This window comes from Glossina fuscipes, unplaced genomic scaffold (assembly GCF_014805625.2).
Source record: "Glossina fuscipes isolate IAEA_lab_2018 unplaced genomic scaffold, Yale_Gfus_2 110, whole genome shotgun sequence".
Taxonomy (NCBI): Eukaryota; Metazoa; Arthropoda; class Insecta; order Diptera; family Glossinidae; genus Glossina; species Glossina fuscipes.
In genome coordinates, this window is record NW_023998453.1 from 79,320 (window position 1) to 93,657 (window position 14,338).

The 14,338-nt window shown below is 30.2% G+C and overlaps 3 protein-coding genes across 3 annotated transcripts; 2 read left to right on the forward strand and 1 right to left on the reverse strand.

The window, feature by feature from the left end:
• The first annotated feature begins 5,130 nt into the window (after positions 1 to 5,130).
• LOC119638875 (3'-5' ssDNA/RNA exonuclease TatD) lies at positions 5,131 to 8,690 on the forward strand. The gene is made up of 5 exons (XM_038035954.1): positions 5,131 to 5,720; positions 5,912 to 6,260; positions 6,324 to 6,435; positions 6,510 to 6,679; positions 7,223 to 8,690. The coding sequence occupies exons 1-5, from the start codon at positions 5,522 to 5,524 to the stop codon at positions 7,359 to 7,361; spliced, it is 969 nt and encodes a 322-aa protein (XP_037891882.1). The 5' UTR covers positions 5,131 to 5,521; the 3' UTR covers positions 7,362 to 8,690.
• Positions 8,691 to 9,728: 1,038 nt separating this feature from the next.
• LOC119638865 (isopentenyl-diphosphate Delta-isomerase 1) lies at positions 9,729 to 10,874 on the reverse strand. The gene is made up of 2 exons (XM_038035942.1): positions 10,250 to 10,874; positions 9,729 to 10,193 (listed from the first exon to the last, which is right to left on the reverse strand). The coding sequence occupies exons 1-2, from the start codon at positions 10,550 to 10,552 to the stop codon at positions 9,735 to 9,737; spliced, it is 762 nt and encodes a 253-aa protein (XP_037891870.1). The 5' UTR covers positions 10,553 to 10,874; the 3' UTR covers positions 9,729 to 9,734.
• Positions 10,875 to 10,959: 85 nt separating this feature from the next.
• LOC119638867 (AP-2 complex subunit sigma) lies at positions 10,960 to 11,913 on the forward strand. The gene is made up of 3 exons (XM_038035945.1): positions 10,960 to 11,052; positions 11,111 to 11,260; positions 11,322 to 11,913. The coding sequence occupies exons 1-3, from the start codon at positions 11,050 to 11,052 to the stop codon at positions 11,595 to 11,597; spliced, it is 429 nt and encodes a 142-aa protein (XP_037891873.1). The 5' UTR covers positions 10,960 to 11,049; the 3' UTR covers positions 11,598 to 11,913.
• Positions 11,914 to 14,338: the final 2,425 nt, after the last annotated feature.

Sequence of the window (14,338 nt, forward strand, 5' to 3'; positions counted from 1 at the left end):
TGTCTTTTCGCAACGCGTACCGGAAAAACCTCGTATTGATATATACTAACATTGAGGTTAGGTATAATGTAAAAACCTTCAAAAAGTAATCGTCCAGCCTTGTGTTAAAAGTAATGGCTACACGTGTTTACTAAAATTGATAAGCAATTCATTTTGAGACATCCTAGAAGCAACAAGAGGTAGGTAGTATATGTTCGGTTTATATAGAAAGTGAATATATTTTTCGAGTCTGTGAAGTTGATTTCTGTCCAATATTTAATAAAAATTAAATCAATGTAGATAACATACCGATATCTAAAATTGCTATGTACCTTTATTTAATAATATATATAAAGTATAACAAGAACAACAACAACAACAACAACAAAAACCGAGAAAGAAAAGAAAAAAAAAAAAAAAAGAGTTTTTTATATTGAATTCTTACGATTTATATAAAAATTTATATTGAACTTTTTTTTTTTTGTATAATAAGCAATAATTCTATTTATATTTACATAAAAAAAAGATATTTATATAAAAAAACATATATTTATACATAAACAAATTAAATATTAAAACAATAAAATCATGCTAATCGCATAAATCTTGCAGAGGAAGCCATTAAAGGAAATTAAAAGATGTAGAAGGAACAACAAAAAAACAAAGGAGAAATTAATTATAGGGAAATGAGAAGATTAACAAGAGATAAAAACTATAAAAATTTTCTGAAGTTTTTTTATAAGAAGAATGGACATGTTTTGCTAAACTTTTTAATAGGAGTTCTATGGTATGAGATACATATAAAAACATACAAGTAATTTTATTGCATAACAGTTACTAAGCTATACTTATGCAACAAAAAAGAGGAGAGAAGTTATATACGAGTTGGGGAGAATTGATTTTGCGCATCTCGCTAGGTGTGCGTTCTAATACGAACGCGTTGCATCTCTCTCTTTGCCGAAACCTGATGATTGTCGATAGAAACACGTCTCGTTTTATACATATACTGTGTTTATGCATATGCTGTGTTTATACATATACTCAATCTGGACCTGTCCCCCTGTCCGTCCACAATTTACAATCTTTTAAAGTCACAATTAAGAAAAGAGCAAGCATGGCTTGTATTTAAACCCAGTGCATCCATAATTAGCCTAAAGCCGGTGACCCTTTCCTCGGTCTAATTTAAATTTCCAAAATTTTTTCTTGTAGCATTATATCGTGCTTCCTTTAGCGTTGCAGCATAACATACTCTCGACCTTTCTCAAAACTTTGTTAAACAAATCGAAAATTAAGGGTAAACTAAATCCGCTCATCAATTTGCAACTCCAACAACTGCGCATCAAAAACTCCATAATTTACACACACATATATTTTTTAGTTAGCATAAGAGAGATGTTCCTAGAGGACATCTTGTTAAGTTTGTACGAATAATTGCACGACCCCTTGCATGTCCGGCTGTCCATCTATGTAGTACAACGGTAAAAATGCAGATACCGCCTACAAATTTGCGAAACAATTTGAAAATGACCCAAACCGGTCAAAGCCTACAGCGACCAAAAGCGTGCAAAAAGTGCAACAAAAACTGTGAATACCTTTGCTTTCCGTGTTTTTGCTTGTTATTCATCAAGTACAACATATATACCATACAAATTTCCACTTTTGTTCTCAAAATACGAAAATTAGACGCGCCCTCCCAATATTGTCGAGCATGAAAATTTAGGTCCTTCCCTTTTTGTTTAATCTTTTCTAGGATAACAATAATGGCCATAGACGATTCAATGACGACCGACTATAATTTTCTTACTTGTTTTATTATAATTTCTACAAAAGATCGAAAATTTAATAAGGCTACGAAATCTATGCATAAATAAATTTTACAATGAGACGTCGTATGTAGAAAAGCGTAGTGTAATGTGTTCTACGCAAAACCCTATAAGCGATAAATCAAAGGAATGAATCTTCATTTCATACAAAAGCTGGAATTAAATACCGTACAAAAACTGTAATGATAGGCCTAAAGCGAATATAACTTCTTTCTTGCTTATTAGAAATACCACTTAAAGTAAGGACACCACGAAGTTGTTTTATAAAAGATATTCAAAATAAATTTTGAGTTCTAATGAAACCAAATATACATAAATATTTATGTAAAAAAAAAAAAAAACTCACAAAAATACAAAAAAAACAAAATTAAAAAATTAATAATAATATAACTGAAATCTTTGTTAAAGAATAAAATAAAATAAATTTAAATAGGATAAAAACCACAAAATATAGCACAAATAAAATAATGATAAAATTAACATTACTTAGCCTCTAGTCTATATATATATATAAACATATATATACATATATATGTATATACATATATACATACACACCTTAATACATATAATATAAACGAATTTTATAAGTTTAACATAAACAGAAATATTTATATAAAGTTTGTAATATTTCCAAAAATGTATTGGATTTTAAAAAATCCCTAATCCCACAAAATAATAATATAATAAAAAAAGAAACAAAGGAAATTTGAAATTTCTAACACTGGGTGTTATAAAAACAAGCTTAAAGCTCTCTATCAATGAATGACATAACAATGATTAGAAGAAAAAAAATACATAAATAAATAAATTTTAAAAACAATAAATATTTATATACCTATACATACCTACAAGATATGTTCGTAAGCATAAACTATTATATGTTAAAAAATTTTAAAAAATATATATAAAAATAGTAATCAATAAAAACTATTAACATATATATATATATATATATATATATATATATATTGATTATCATTTTCAACACCAAAATAAGTAAATAAATTATTAATTTTTAAATTGGGCTTAATATTATAAATAAAAAGAAAACCCACTTCACTAAATATATTATAAAAATAACAAATGATCCACAAAAACATCCACCAAATGCCCTTTAAAAAAAAAAAAAAAGAAAAAAAAATCAAAAACAAAAACAAAATGCTATTTAGCCACCAAATCTAATAAATAAAATGGAATCAAAACTGCTTTGTATTGTTAAAAACTATACTAACATAATACAATTTTTATGTATCACAAACTATTATATAAAAAATTTAATTTAAAAGAAAACTCATTTTGTTGTTATATGCAGACATCGCATACACAAACACATATACATGTATAATCACTAAATTTCAACGATACCAAAGAGAAAATTAACTAATTTTAACAAAAGCAGCATCTACAACAACAATAAATTAATTTAATAAAATTATAGAAAAAAGAACAAAACAAAAAAAAAATGTTTATTTTAAATTCAAATCAATACAAAAGAGATATCAATAAAACCATTGTGAAATTCGAAGTTCGCTCATTTACTTACTCTCTCAAGTTGTGAAATTCCAAGTTTAAGTAAAAACAAGTTTGAAAATATGTTGTATACTTTCGGGTGGGGAAAATATTCAATACTTTTTCTTACTATCAGCTGAGCAAAACATCCGAAATCTATGTCCTATTTTCAGACGAAAAAACAATTCAAAGTCTTTATGGACTATTTCTTTGGACGAGAGAAAACAAATGAGAATGTGTATCATATTTTCGGACAAGGAACATTTTTAAGATATAAATGAGAATTTCCCAAGAGTTTGTTCGTTTAGCTTAATTTTCGTTAAAATGATTTTCGAGTAGTAAAAAAGAAAGTACAGTTCATGCAATAAAAACTAGTTATTTTAACATAACAAATGCGAAATTCATTGCCTACATTAAGGAGTTCAATATTTCTTTTTTTTCAGGTAGTTCCTACTATCGTCAACCATGAACGGCTCTCATTCGAGCGAAAATTCAACAGATAAATGTCACCACGGAATGACATTAAGATAAAAAAAAAATAGTCCGCACTTCACGTGTTCCACTGAAACTTCTCGCTCCTTGAGTCGCAAATATCATCGTGAAATACCAAGAACTTATACTTCATTGTCATGTAAAGGCGTTGTTCTAATGAGATGAATGAATTCTAATGTGGAATGTGGCTTGGAAGGAGCCGCTTTTGTTAAAGACCCGTTATTCTTCGTGAAAAATTAGCCCTTGTTGCAAATAAAAGCTAATTGCTCATAAAAAATAATCTACGGAAAGGAATCTGAAAAATAGCGCTGCACGGTCCATTGATAGTCACTATTTCAGCCAACTTTCCTTGTTGCCAAGTAAAGGCTTATTGTTCATAGAAAGGTGTATATGGGAGGAAGTTTCAAAAAATATGCTCATTCCATCCAAATATAAAATATTTGAATATTTTAAAATTCCTTTTATATAACAAATTCCTTTGAAAATGGAATTATATAGGCGATGCTCACAAAAGTTGTCCGATTTGGCGCATTGCTAATAAGGCTTTTCCTTAAACCAAAACATCTCAAGATATATAGAATAAGACATCAGATAGCAAAATGGACAGACAGCGTCAATTCCATTCCAAAAAAAAAAGTTTAAAGTGATAGGTATAACAAAAGGTACAAGTCTTTCTGGGCCTCAAGTCTTTCTGTGTTTTGCGTACCTCTTCACAAACCTTGCACATCGGCACCACAAGTACAGAAGGAGATAATAAGCTTGTTGTTCTAAACAAACTTTTGTCCTCACAGCCCCGTTTTGAAATGAAAGCAGATGGACAACTGGAAACGGCCGTTTCGTTTATTTACCTTATTCGCGAACCCAATCGCTTTATAATCTCTTCCTATTAAGACTAGAATATTACAACTGCTAGGTAATCTTGCAACTATTGGAACTCATAGTGGTGGTTACACCACTCAAATCCAAATGTCATTTTATATGTATATAGAAAAGACATGGGGATGATAATAATTTGGAATTATTTAACCTAACTAATTCTGGTGATCCTGGTGCACGCTTTTCATCCATAATCTGCCCCACTTCACAGCTACAATAGTTGAGCCGATAAACAAGAGCATTTTTTTCAAGTGTTTATGTAGGTTTACTTGAATAAATAAATCCCGTTATTCCCACATTATATAGATACGGCAATCATTGCCCCGAAAAGTGACATTAAGCATACACACATTCTTACAACACTAGGCCAGCTAGTCGGGTATATTCTAAAATTTCGTAAATTTTAACATTTTCTTTATAATATAGCAAAAATTTACTCATTAAATTAATAAACCATATAATTAATTAAAGCTTAAGATAAAACGACTAAATAATTATTTTAAAATTTCATATAAAAGAAATGCACTGCGAGGGGGAATAGAGATACTTTTCAACGAGTTGACTCATAAAAATAAAAAAAAAGATAATTTGCGTTATTAATTAAATTACAAACACACGCAAAACGCATACGCAAAACATCGAAAGAGAAGCAAAGATTAAGAAGAAACGGAAAGAAGAGGTATCCGGACAACAAATAAATATATATGTTATGCGTATATACAATCGTTAGGTATTATTTAATTGGAGAGAGAGAAACAAAAGACTGAAAGTGAGTTACGTGCCAATTGCTTTATAATTTCGACAAATTATACATAATATAAGGAACTGATCAGTCAACCATGGCCCAATCGACAACGACAACAACAACAACAACGGCCACAAATGCATCTAGCGTAAGCGAAGCAGAAGAGGTGTCTACATCGTTAACTTTCGAGCATTGTTTCGAAAATCTTATTGTTATTGATGCAGGCGCTAATCTTACAAATAAAAAATATAGTCGAGATTTAGATTCCGTTATTCAAAGAGCTAAAGATGCTGGTAAGTATGACAACTAAGCATAAACCATTGCTGTTATGCGCATGCATAAATGTACATGAATTAGGGCGTCGCCTTTTGGGTAGGCGTTTCATATATTTTCTATCTACAAACGACTATTCGTTTATTTGATGTGCCCTTCATCCTTTGGTAAGACCACATCTAATTTATATTTATTAATTTTTAAATTTAAGGTGTACAAAAAATTATGGTTCCCGGTACATCAGTGCGCTCTAGTAAAGAAGCTCTACGTCTCTCTCGCATCTATCCTGATATTATATACTCGACTGCTGGCATACATCCACATGACTCCAAATCGATCATCGAAGATCCCAGTAGTTGGTTCGATTTCGAACAGATCGCCAACTCGCAAGAATGTGTGGCAATTGGTCCTTGCGGTTTGGATTATCTACGTGATTTCTCTGAACCCGAGGTACAAAAAGAAATATTCGAAAAACAATTACTACTGGCTAGCAATCTGGGTAAAGCTGTTCTTATTCACGAACGTTCAGCTCAACAAGATGTACTCGATATATTAGAAAAGTATCTACTAAGATGAAATTTGAATATTGGACATGATTTTTACCACATAATTATTGTTCATAGATTTGAGAATTTGCCCCCAGTGATTATAAGGAGTTTTATGGGTACAGCTGAGGAGGCCCTTAAATATCTAGATAGAAGGTTCTACATTAGTTTAACTGGTTATTTATGCAAGGTACTTAAATTAATTGCGCTCGTGCACATAATAATGCATACCCACAATAATTTTAATGCAATTTCAACGAAAAGGACAAATCAGATACCGGCGTGCGACGTCTATTAGATAATGGAACCTTACCTTTAGATCGTTTATTGGTCGAAACAGATTCACCTTTTATGTATCCGAACACACGTGCTTCCAAATTGCCTCAACATGTTAAGACTGGCATCACCGAACGTTCTTTGCTCTACTTGCACAGGTAAATTATTTTAATATATAATTAAAGTAATGTAAGCGTTCAGATTCTACTTTAAAGTTTACTTTTGTTAATAGTCGTACAATTAAATGAGACTTTTATTAAGTTTCGGGACTGAGTCAGGATAAACGTGCAAAAATGTTTGACTTGTTTTGAATTCATTCTAGAAAATCCTTAATTGTTTAATTTTTACAGAAATTTTAATATCTTGAGACTTGCAACATCTAGAAGAATGCACAGAAAAATAGTGTCCGTAAAAACCTTATTCAAATTGAAAATGATTTTAATTGTTTTGTGCGACCATGGACGCGACACCTAATTTTCATTTCATTAATTACATTGAATTGTCATCTTTTCTCTCGTCTGCATTGAATTCAGTGAGCAATTCATAAACAGTTACAAATTCTCAAAACTTATTCTTAAAAAACGATATTTATTCGCGGCAAGTTTGTATTCCGTAAATACTTTGCAGCCATAAAATATCAATTAGTATGAAATAAAATTTCAAATTATTATTATTATTTGCTTACCTTGTTTTACTTGCAGATATTGTACCTTTCAACGTAATGAACCCTGTTCATTGCCAGCTATTGTGGAAATGATAGCAGCCTTTATGAAGAAGACGCCGGACGAAGTGGCTTTAGCTACAGCTTTTAACGCTTTAAAACTCTTCGGTCTCTCTTAAATTTCGAAAGTTTACAACGTGATGAACACTCTGAAACAATAACGGTGATGCTTTAGTATAAAATTAACATTGAACAATTACACTAAGTGCCAAACTATACATATTAGTTTTGTTAAAGAAATGAAACTAAACAAAACAAATCAGTATATAACGAAAGAAAGAAGAGTGAAAAAGGTGCCTTAAAAATACGCTCATGATTAACAGCAACCATTATTTGTTACTCCTTTAATGGCATCAGCTTTACCTCCACGAATTGATTTTTTTAACGACGCTTTGAATTAATTTAACTAAAATACGATTCAAAGCGATATTTACCTATTATACCTATACGTATGTATATATATATGTATATATACATATAAACGCAAATCATTATAAATAGAAAGTGAATCTTTAAACGAAATTTCACTTCGCTTAATATGAGAAATCGATATGATAAAGATTTATTTATTTAACTTTCGCATAGAGAATTAAGTGAATTGAACGTTCAGCATAGCTTGATTGAATTAAAGTGAAGTTGCATATGGAGAGTGGGAGATTATAAATCATTAAGTTGTACAAGTTGTTCTGAAATTGACAAGAAATTAAACTGAATTAAAAGTCTAATGGACTTGCCAGAAAAGTTTATAATCATCATTAAATAAATTAAAAATCAATCAGTTATTAATTTAAATTAAATATTTTGCTACTCTCTTGGCTTTATTTGCGCTTTTTTTATTTATTTATTTTTTGCTTTTTTATGCGAAGCTTTGCCTACCATTTTTTTTTTTTCTAAATATATTTTTGTTAATTTATGTATATATTTATTTGTATTTTTCTATTTAAACATTATACGTTATAGATACAAAGATACATATTCTTTACATTTTTTGCTGTGTTCTAATAGTAAGCGTACTTCTACATATACTCTATATATGAATATATAAATATCACTTTTCGCATATTTGATTATTTATATAACTATAAAAATGTGTGTGCCTTGAAGTCTACATATTAATATATATATATATATATATATATCGTCCATATTTATACAAAAAAAAAAAAATTAACATTTTTTATATTATACTATCTTGTTGCATGATCTTAAGAATGAAATTGTGATCACTTATAAACATATATAGAAATATGGTTACACATATATATTTTTTATTAATCTGTGTATTTGAATAGCAGTTAGTAAAGGGTTCATATAAACATATATATCCATATAAGCACGCGTTTTACATACCGTCACGCCTTAAAAAACAAATTGTTATATACAAATATATATAGAAATATAAATGAAGGTCCACTAATTAAACAAATAGGAATTTCAAAACAAATATTGTAAACATTTATTTTGTTAATAAAATGGGAAAACTGCATAAAATTAGTTGTCTATATATTAATATCCATCAAGGCGATGATTACGAAAGCGAATTCGATAAAAGAAACAAAATGAAGCTATAAAAAGCATATATTTTATCACTTCCCGGTCATCATAAAAAATATGTCGAATTATATCTGTTGCAAAACATTTTCAACCTTACTTTCATCTGCATAAAGTTGTTTGTGATTAATTAGAATTTTTAAAACTAGTTGTATAACTGAAAATTTGCAAGTCAATCTTTTTGACCCCGTAGATCTGATAATAAGCAATTTAACACTTTTGTTTCGTTTAGATAAACATACAGTTCAGTTTGCGCTCTTTTTACTGAACTCGCTGCAGGGCAATTGTGTTAAGTTTATCAACTATTTGAATTTCGAAATTCACAACACAATCTAAATAAAAATTCAAAGTTGAAATATTGTCTAAAACCAACGTAGAGAGAATTAAACGAGTTTGTATAATATTTTCCTCTGATGCTGAATAAAGGACAGACTGACGGACACACTGAAAGACCGACAGAGTTGCAGACAGACTATTAGACTGAATGACTGACTGACTAACTGACAGTCGACAGACTTGCAGACAGACGGACAGACTGACGCTTTGGTCGCAGACGGAGTCGCATATCCACCATGATCGTGAGCTAAATACTGTTGCTTTTTGCGAGCAGTTTCTCCATTGGGCAAAATCGAATTTATTATTGGTTGTGGAGGAATACAAATTTCGTTCGTACACACACCTTGGTTTGAATTTTGTTTGTAAACGATAGCCAACTCTTTCTTTCACGGGATATACAGCTTAGGTCTTTCCATTTCCAATTATCTTGATTATATCTCAATTTTGCCTTAATGATGCACAAATTTTTTACATGTTATATCGTACTTCTTCAGACTTTTGCAAATCCTGAAAAGCCATTAATTAAAAAAAAAAAAAAACAGTCGGACCAAGCTCAATGCCATATATATATATATACATATTTTTTTTTTATTCCTTTTTGCATTTTACAAAAAACGTTGAATAACATGATGCTCTTCGAATTTATTTAGATTTTTTAAATTATCCCACCAGATCTTTAAGCGTTCTTTTAATATCAGTTCAAACCACGGTGTCAAAGGTGCTTGTAGCTTTCTAATTTCCTCATCGATGTTGTTTCGCTTAATGTAACGTATTTCGCTGACCTCATTCAAATTGGGATTTAAATCTACATCTTGCTGCAGAAATAAAATATAGTCGATTTCGTGTTCACCCCACACACCATCGCCCGTATGCTTGTAATGGATTCGTGTTAAGTAATGAAAATATTCTGGTCTAATTTGTTCCATAGGAATGCCCAGTTCATAATTTAATCTCCTTTGGGCCGCTTTACGTATTCCTAGTGCACTTGTCGCCACACGTTCCGCCTCTATATCATATAAAGGATGGCTGCAGCAAGCGTTTGTGTACATATCGGGGAAAGTGATCTAAATAAGGTCAATGCAATAATTTTGCTTGATATGTAAATTTCAGAGATTCTTACTTTTTGTTCAGATCGTCTTTGCATTAACATATCACCGGCACTATTGAAAAGAAAAACCGAAAATGCTCTATGTAATTTAACTTCTTTGGTGTCATTACGCACTCGATGACAACTTGCTTTTGATGCGAATCCTACAGCATCGTCATTTTCATTTACTAATATACATTGTTCCTTTAAAGCTTGCTCCTGCAGAGCATCCAATACTTTAATTTCAGTGTCATTTTTTTTTGCCATCATTGAGACGTAGCATGTTCTGGTCTGCGGCAAACGATGTCTGAGATTTCTAACTAGACTGCCGAACATTTTATTAGACGAGAGTACAATATCGCTCTACGACTGATTATATTTGTCTTGCATTAACCAACTGAACGGAATGGAACGATGCCAAAGTGTTATTAAATTTAAGCAAATATGCCCGCAGGTTTTTCTATCGGTGAAGTTCTCAAGACGCAAACAAACAACATGGAGTTATAGAAGCACTCAATTGTCAAACGTTCCATGAGAAGTTAAAATGGGAAAATGACATGGGATTACACACAATATAGCAACACAGTATACGAAATATTTGCTTTTTAAAATAAACTGAATGGTAATCTCGTTAGCTTATGTTTTTGTGATTTTAGTAATGAAACGATAATTTTTTTGTGTAAACATGAAAGGAAATGGCACAGAATTTTTCGTTTGTACTAACCGTACGTGAATCATGACAGTTGACAGTTATATTATATGGCAAGTCCACAGAATACCAGTGAATGATATTGTAAAAAAGGAAAAATATTTTCGAAAATTATTTAAGAAAAATGGTAAAAGGACGCCCCCTTTCTTGTAACAAGAAATTTATGTGTTTTCTGCCTTACGTAGATTCGCTTTATTTTGATACAAAACCGAGCTGGTAAGACACGCTTAGCGAAATGGTACATGAATTTTGATGATGATGAAAAACAGAAGCTTATTGAGGAAGTTCACGCTGTGGTCACTGTACGTGACGCCAAGCATACCAATTTTGTTGAGGTGAGTCGGTATAAACAAATGAGAAGAAATTAGAAATAAAATAATATAAAATTTATTCCAGTTTCGCAACTTTAAGATTGTTTACCGGCGTTATGCGGGCCTTTATTTTTGCATATGCGTTGATGTAAACGATAATAATCTTTGCTATCTGGAGGCCATACATAATTTTGTAGAAGTTCTCAACGAATATTTCCATAATGTGTGCGAATTAGATTTGGTATTTAATTTTTATAAGGTTTATACGGTTGTAGATGAAATGTTTTTGGCTGGGGAGATTCGCGAGACGTCACAAACCAAAGTTTTAAAGCAATTATTGACGTTGAATTCATTGGAGTAAATATATATTTAGAACTTTTAATAACATTCCAAACAAGAGTTGGAACTTTCACTGTCTGTATATGTAATCTTCTTTTAAGTTTATCTTATAGTTCTTGTTGTGAATTTGAGAAAAAAAAAAAGAAAATTTATAAACCGCAGGCATTTGCATAATGTTTGCAAAAGAGATCGTCTAAAGGATGATATGGAACGATCCCGGTACGTTAAAGATTTTAATGTTCTGCCATAGCTTTTGTCCTAAATATTTAATCTGACATTACTAAATATCTAGTGTTAATGCATGTTAAATAAATTGATTCATCAATTACCTCCACGAAGTTCTCCAAACTGCGTTTCTTAACGGATAAGCATTTGGTTATAAATATGTGAGTTCAACTGGAAGATTGCGTTCGGTCTTTTTTCATTGAAATAGTACACATTTCTGTCTAATCAAAGCATTACATAATACATTAAGACAATGCAAACTACAAGCGGAAAGTTAATATCCTTAATAAAGGTCATCTATGCATTTATTGCAGTTTATATGATACCTCGAGCTTTTGATTTGAATAATTTTGACAAAATCTAAACTGTTGACTGAGCTACGCGTCTCTTCTCTGAAGTTGATTTTGTATTGAAAATTCTTATCTACCTCGACATACATTAGCATTAAAGTATTCCACGGTAATGGTTACAAAACAAATCATAATAAATAATCCTCAGACCTAACTGTCTAATATACTTAATTTACTGATAATTTTTCTTAGACTCAGATTTTCTTATACCAATAGATTCAGATGCATTTTCTGAGTCGACTTAAGTTCGGTTGTCCCTCCTGTCTTACCAATTTCAGCAACTAAATAGTTGTGTATAAATTAAGAATAAACCGACACGCAACTAAATAGTTGTGCGTATAGGAAGGAAGCACATGCTCTCACGTACTCTCTTACTTTAGAATGGAAGTAAGAAAGTTACGCTCGGTGAAAATTAAGATTTAAGGCGATTTTAAGATTTTAAGATTAAAAGCAAGCTTACATCATGGGTGAAGGTACAATATATTTAATTGCTCTGCAAGTTTTCCGTTTCGAATTATTAATTTAACTAAACTCGAAACCTAGCTTTTAAAAACGCCGCACAAAATCTCGAAGGAAATCGCGCCCAATTTTAAAATTAAGTTTTAAAAAAACTTCTTTCGTTGTAACTTTGAACAATCAAAATGAAGGCGTTGTAACATTTATATATACCTTTTTTTGCCCAAATTCGAAGTTCGCTCATTTACTTCTTTTTTTTGACCAAATTCAAAATTCGCTCATTTACTTCTCCTTTTTTTTAGACCGAATTCGAAGTTCACCCATTTACTGTTTTTAAACAAGTGAAAATTGAAGGAAAAAAGAAGAAGATATTCTACGTACAAACAACAAGAAACAGCTGTTCGTCAAAAGCATTTCTGATAGGTAATAAAGTTGTTTCCAGTTTATGATGATTTCAAAAATATTACTAAAGGAAACCGGATGTGCAGATAGTTATTAATAATATAATACAACATATAATATAAATAGATCTAAATAATAATAACATAATATGTATAATAACAATAATACAAACAAATAATAATATAATATATATCATAGTATAATTGGAACGATAAACCTGAAAAAAATGAATGTCATATTATATCTAGTTATATTACTTTAAATTTAAGATATAGATATAAGTGAAATAGAGTATTGTTTTTTTTTATTAAATTTAACTTTATTTATTTTTATTCTTTTACATTTTTTACACATTAATATTTTCTATGGAACATATGTTACATATATATATATATAGTAAAACAGACTTATTGTAAAAAATTGAAAAAACAAGAAAAAGCCTAATGGAATAATCAATTTAAATGTCATTCTGAAACTTTCTGAAAGAAACATGGCCTCTTTTTTCTCCTGTTTGATCCACGTTTATAAAACCGTCCAAATATCACTCCTTAAATTGGATCTCCATTTGATTTTTATATTTTCAAAAAACTTCCATTTCTTAGAAAAATAGATATAGCCTCTTCCTTTGTGCATAAAGAACCAATACTTTCAAATACTCTCTTTTTTCGGAATTCACAAATTTTTTTCCCATGATTAAATAAACAAACAAAACACATAAAAAATTTCATTTAACCAAATTTTTAAAACCGCAAAAGAATAAAATAACAAGAACATTAAAAAAATTGACTCCCGTTTATGATGTAAAGTGATTGATAGATTTTGGATTTCTAATGTTTGGATTGTAAGATTTGTATTTCTAAAATTTCCCTTCTTGAATTGAATTGTTTTCTCTTTTTTTTTAAGCTTTTCTTAAATAAATTTTCTTTCACTTTTCTGCAATAACTATGAAACTATTCCCCTCACAACCTTGCAATTTGTTTGGTTTGCCATGAAGAAACCGTTAGTTGGGGTTTTCGTAAAATACAACCAAGTTTTGTCAAGCAATAGAGATGCCTCAAAAATGTAAGTAGTAACAAAATACGTTAACAGATATGTTACCAGATATGTTAAAAGCAACGCAACAAAAACGAAACCTGTTCACAGAAAAAGCCGACTCTAGATTCCATTTAGAATTGGGGACAATTTAGAAGTACTACACTATGTAAATAAATAAATAAATTAGAACATAATTATTTAAAGCAAAATTAATACAATTGACTTGAAATGAAAAGTTATTGTAGGGGAGCAAAGAATAATGTTACATGTTGTAATGTTTAAGTAAAGCGCGATA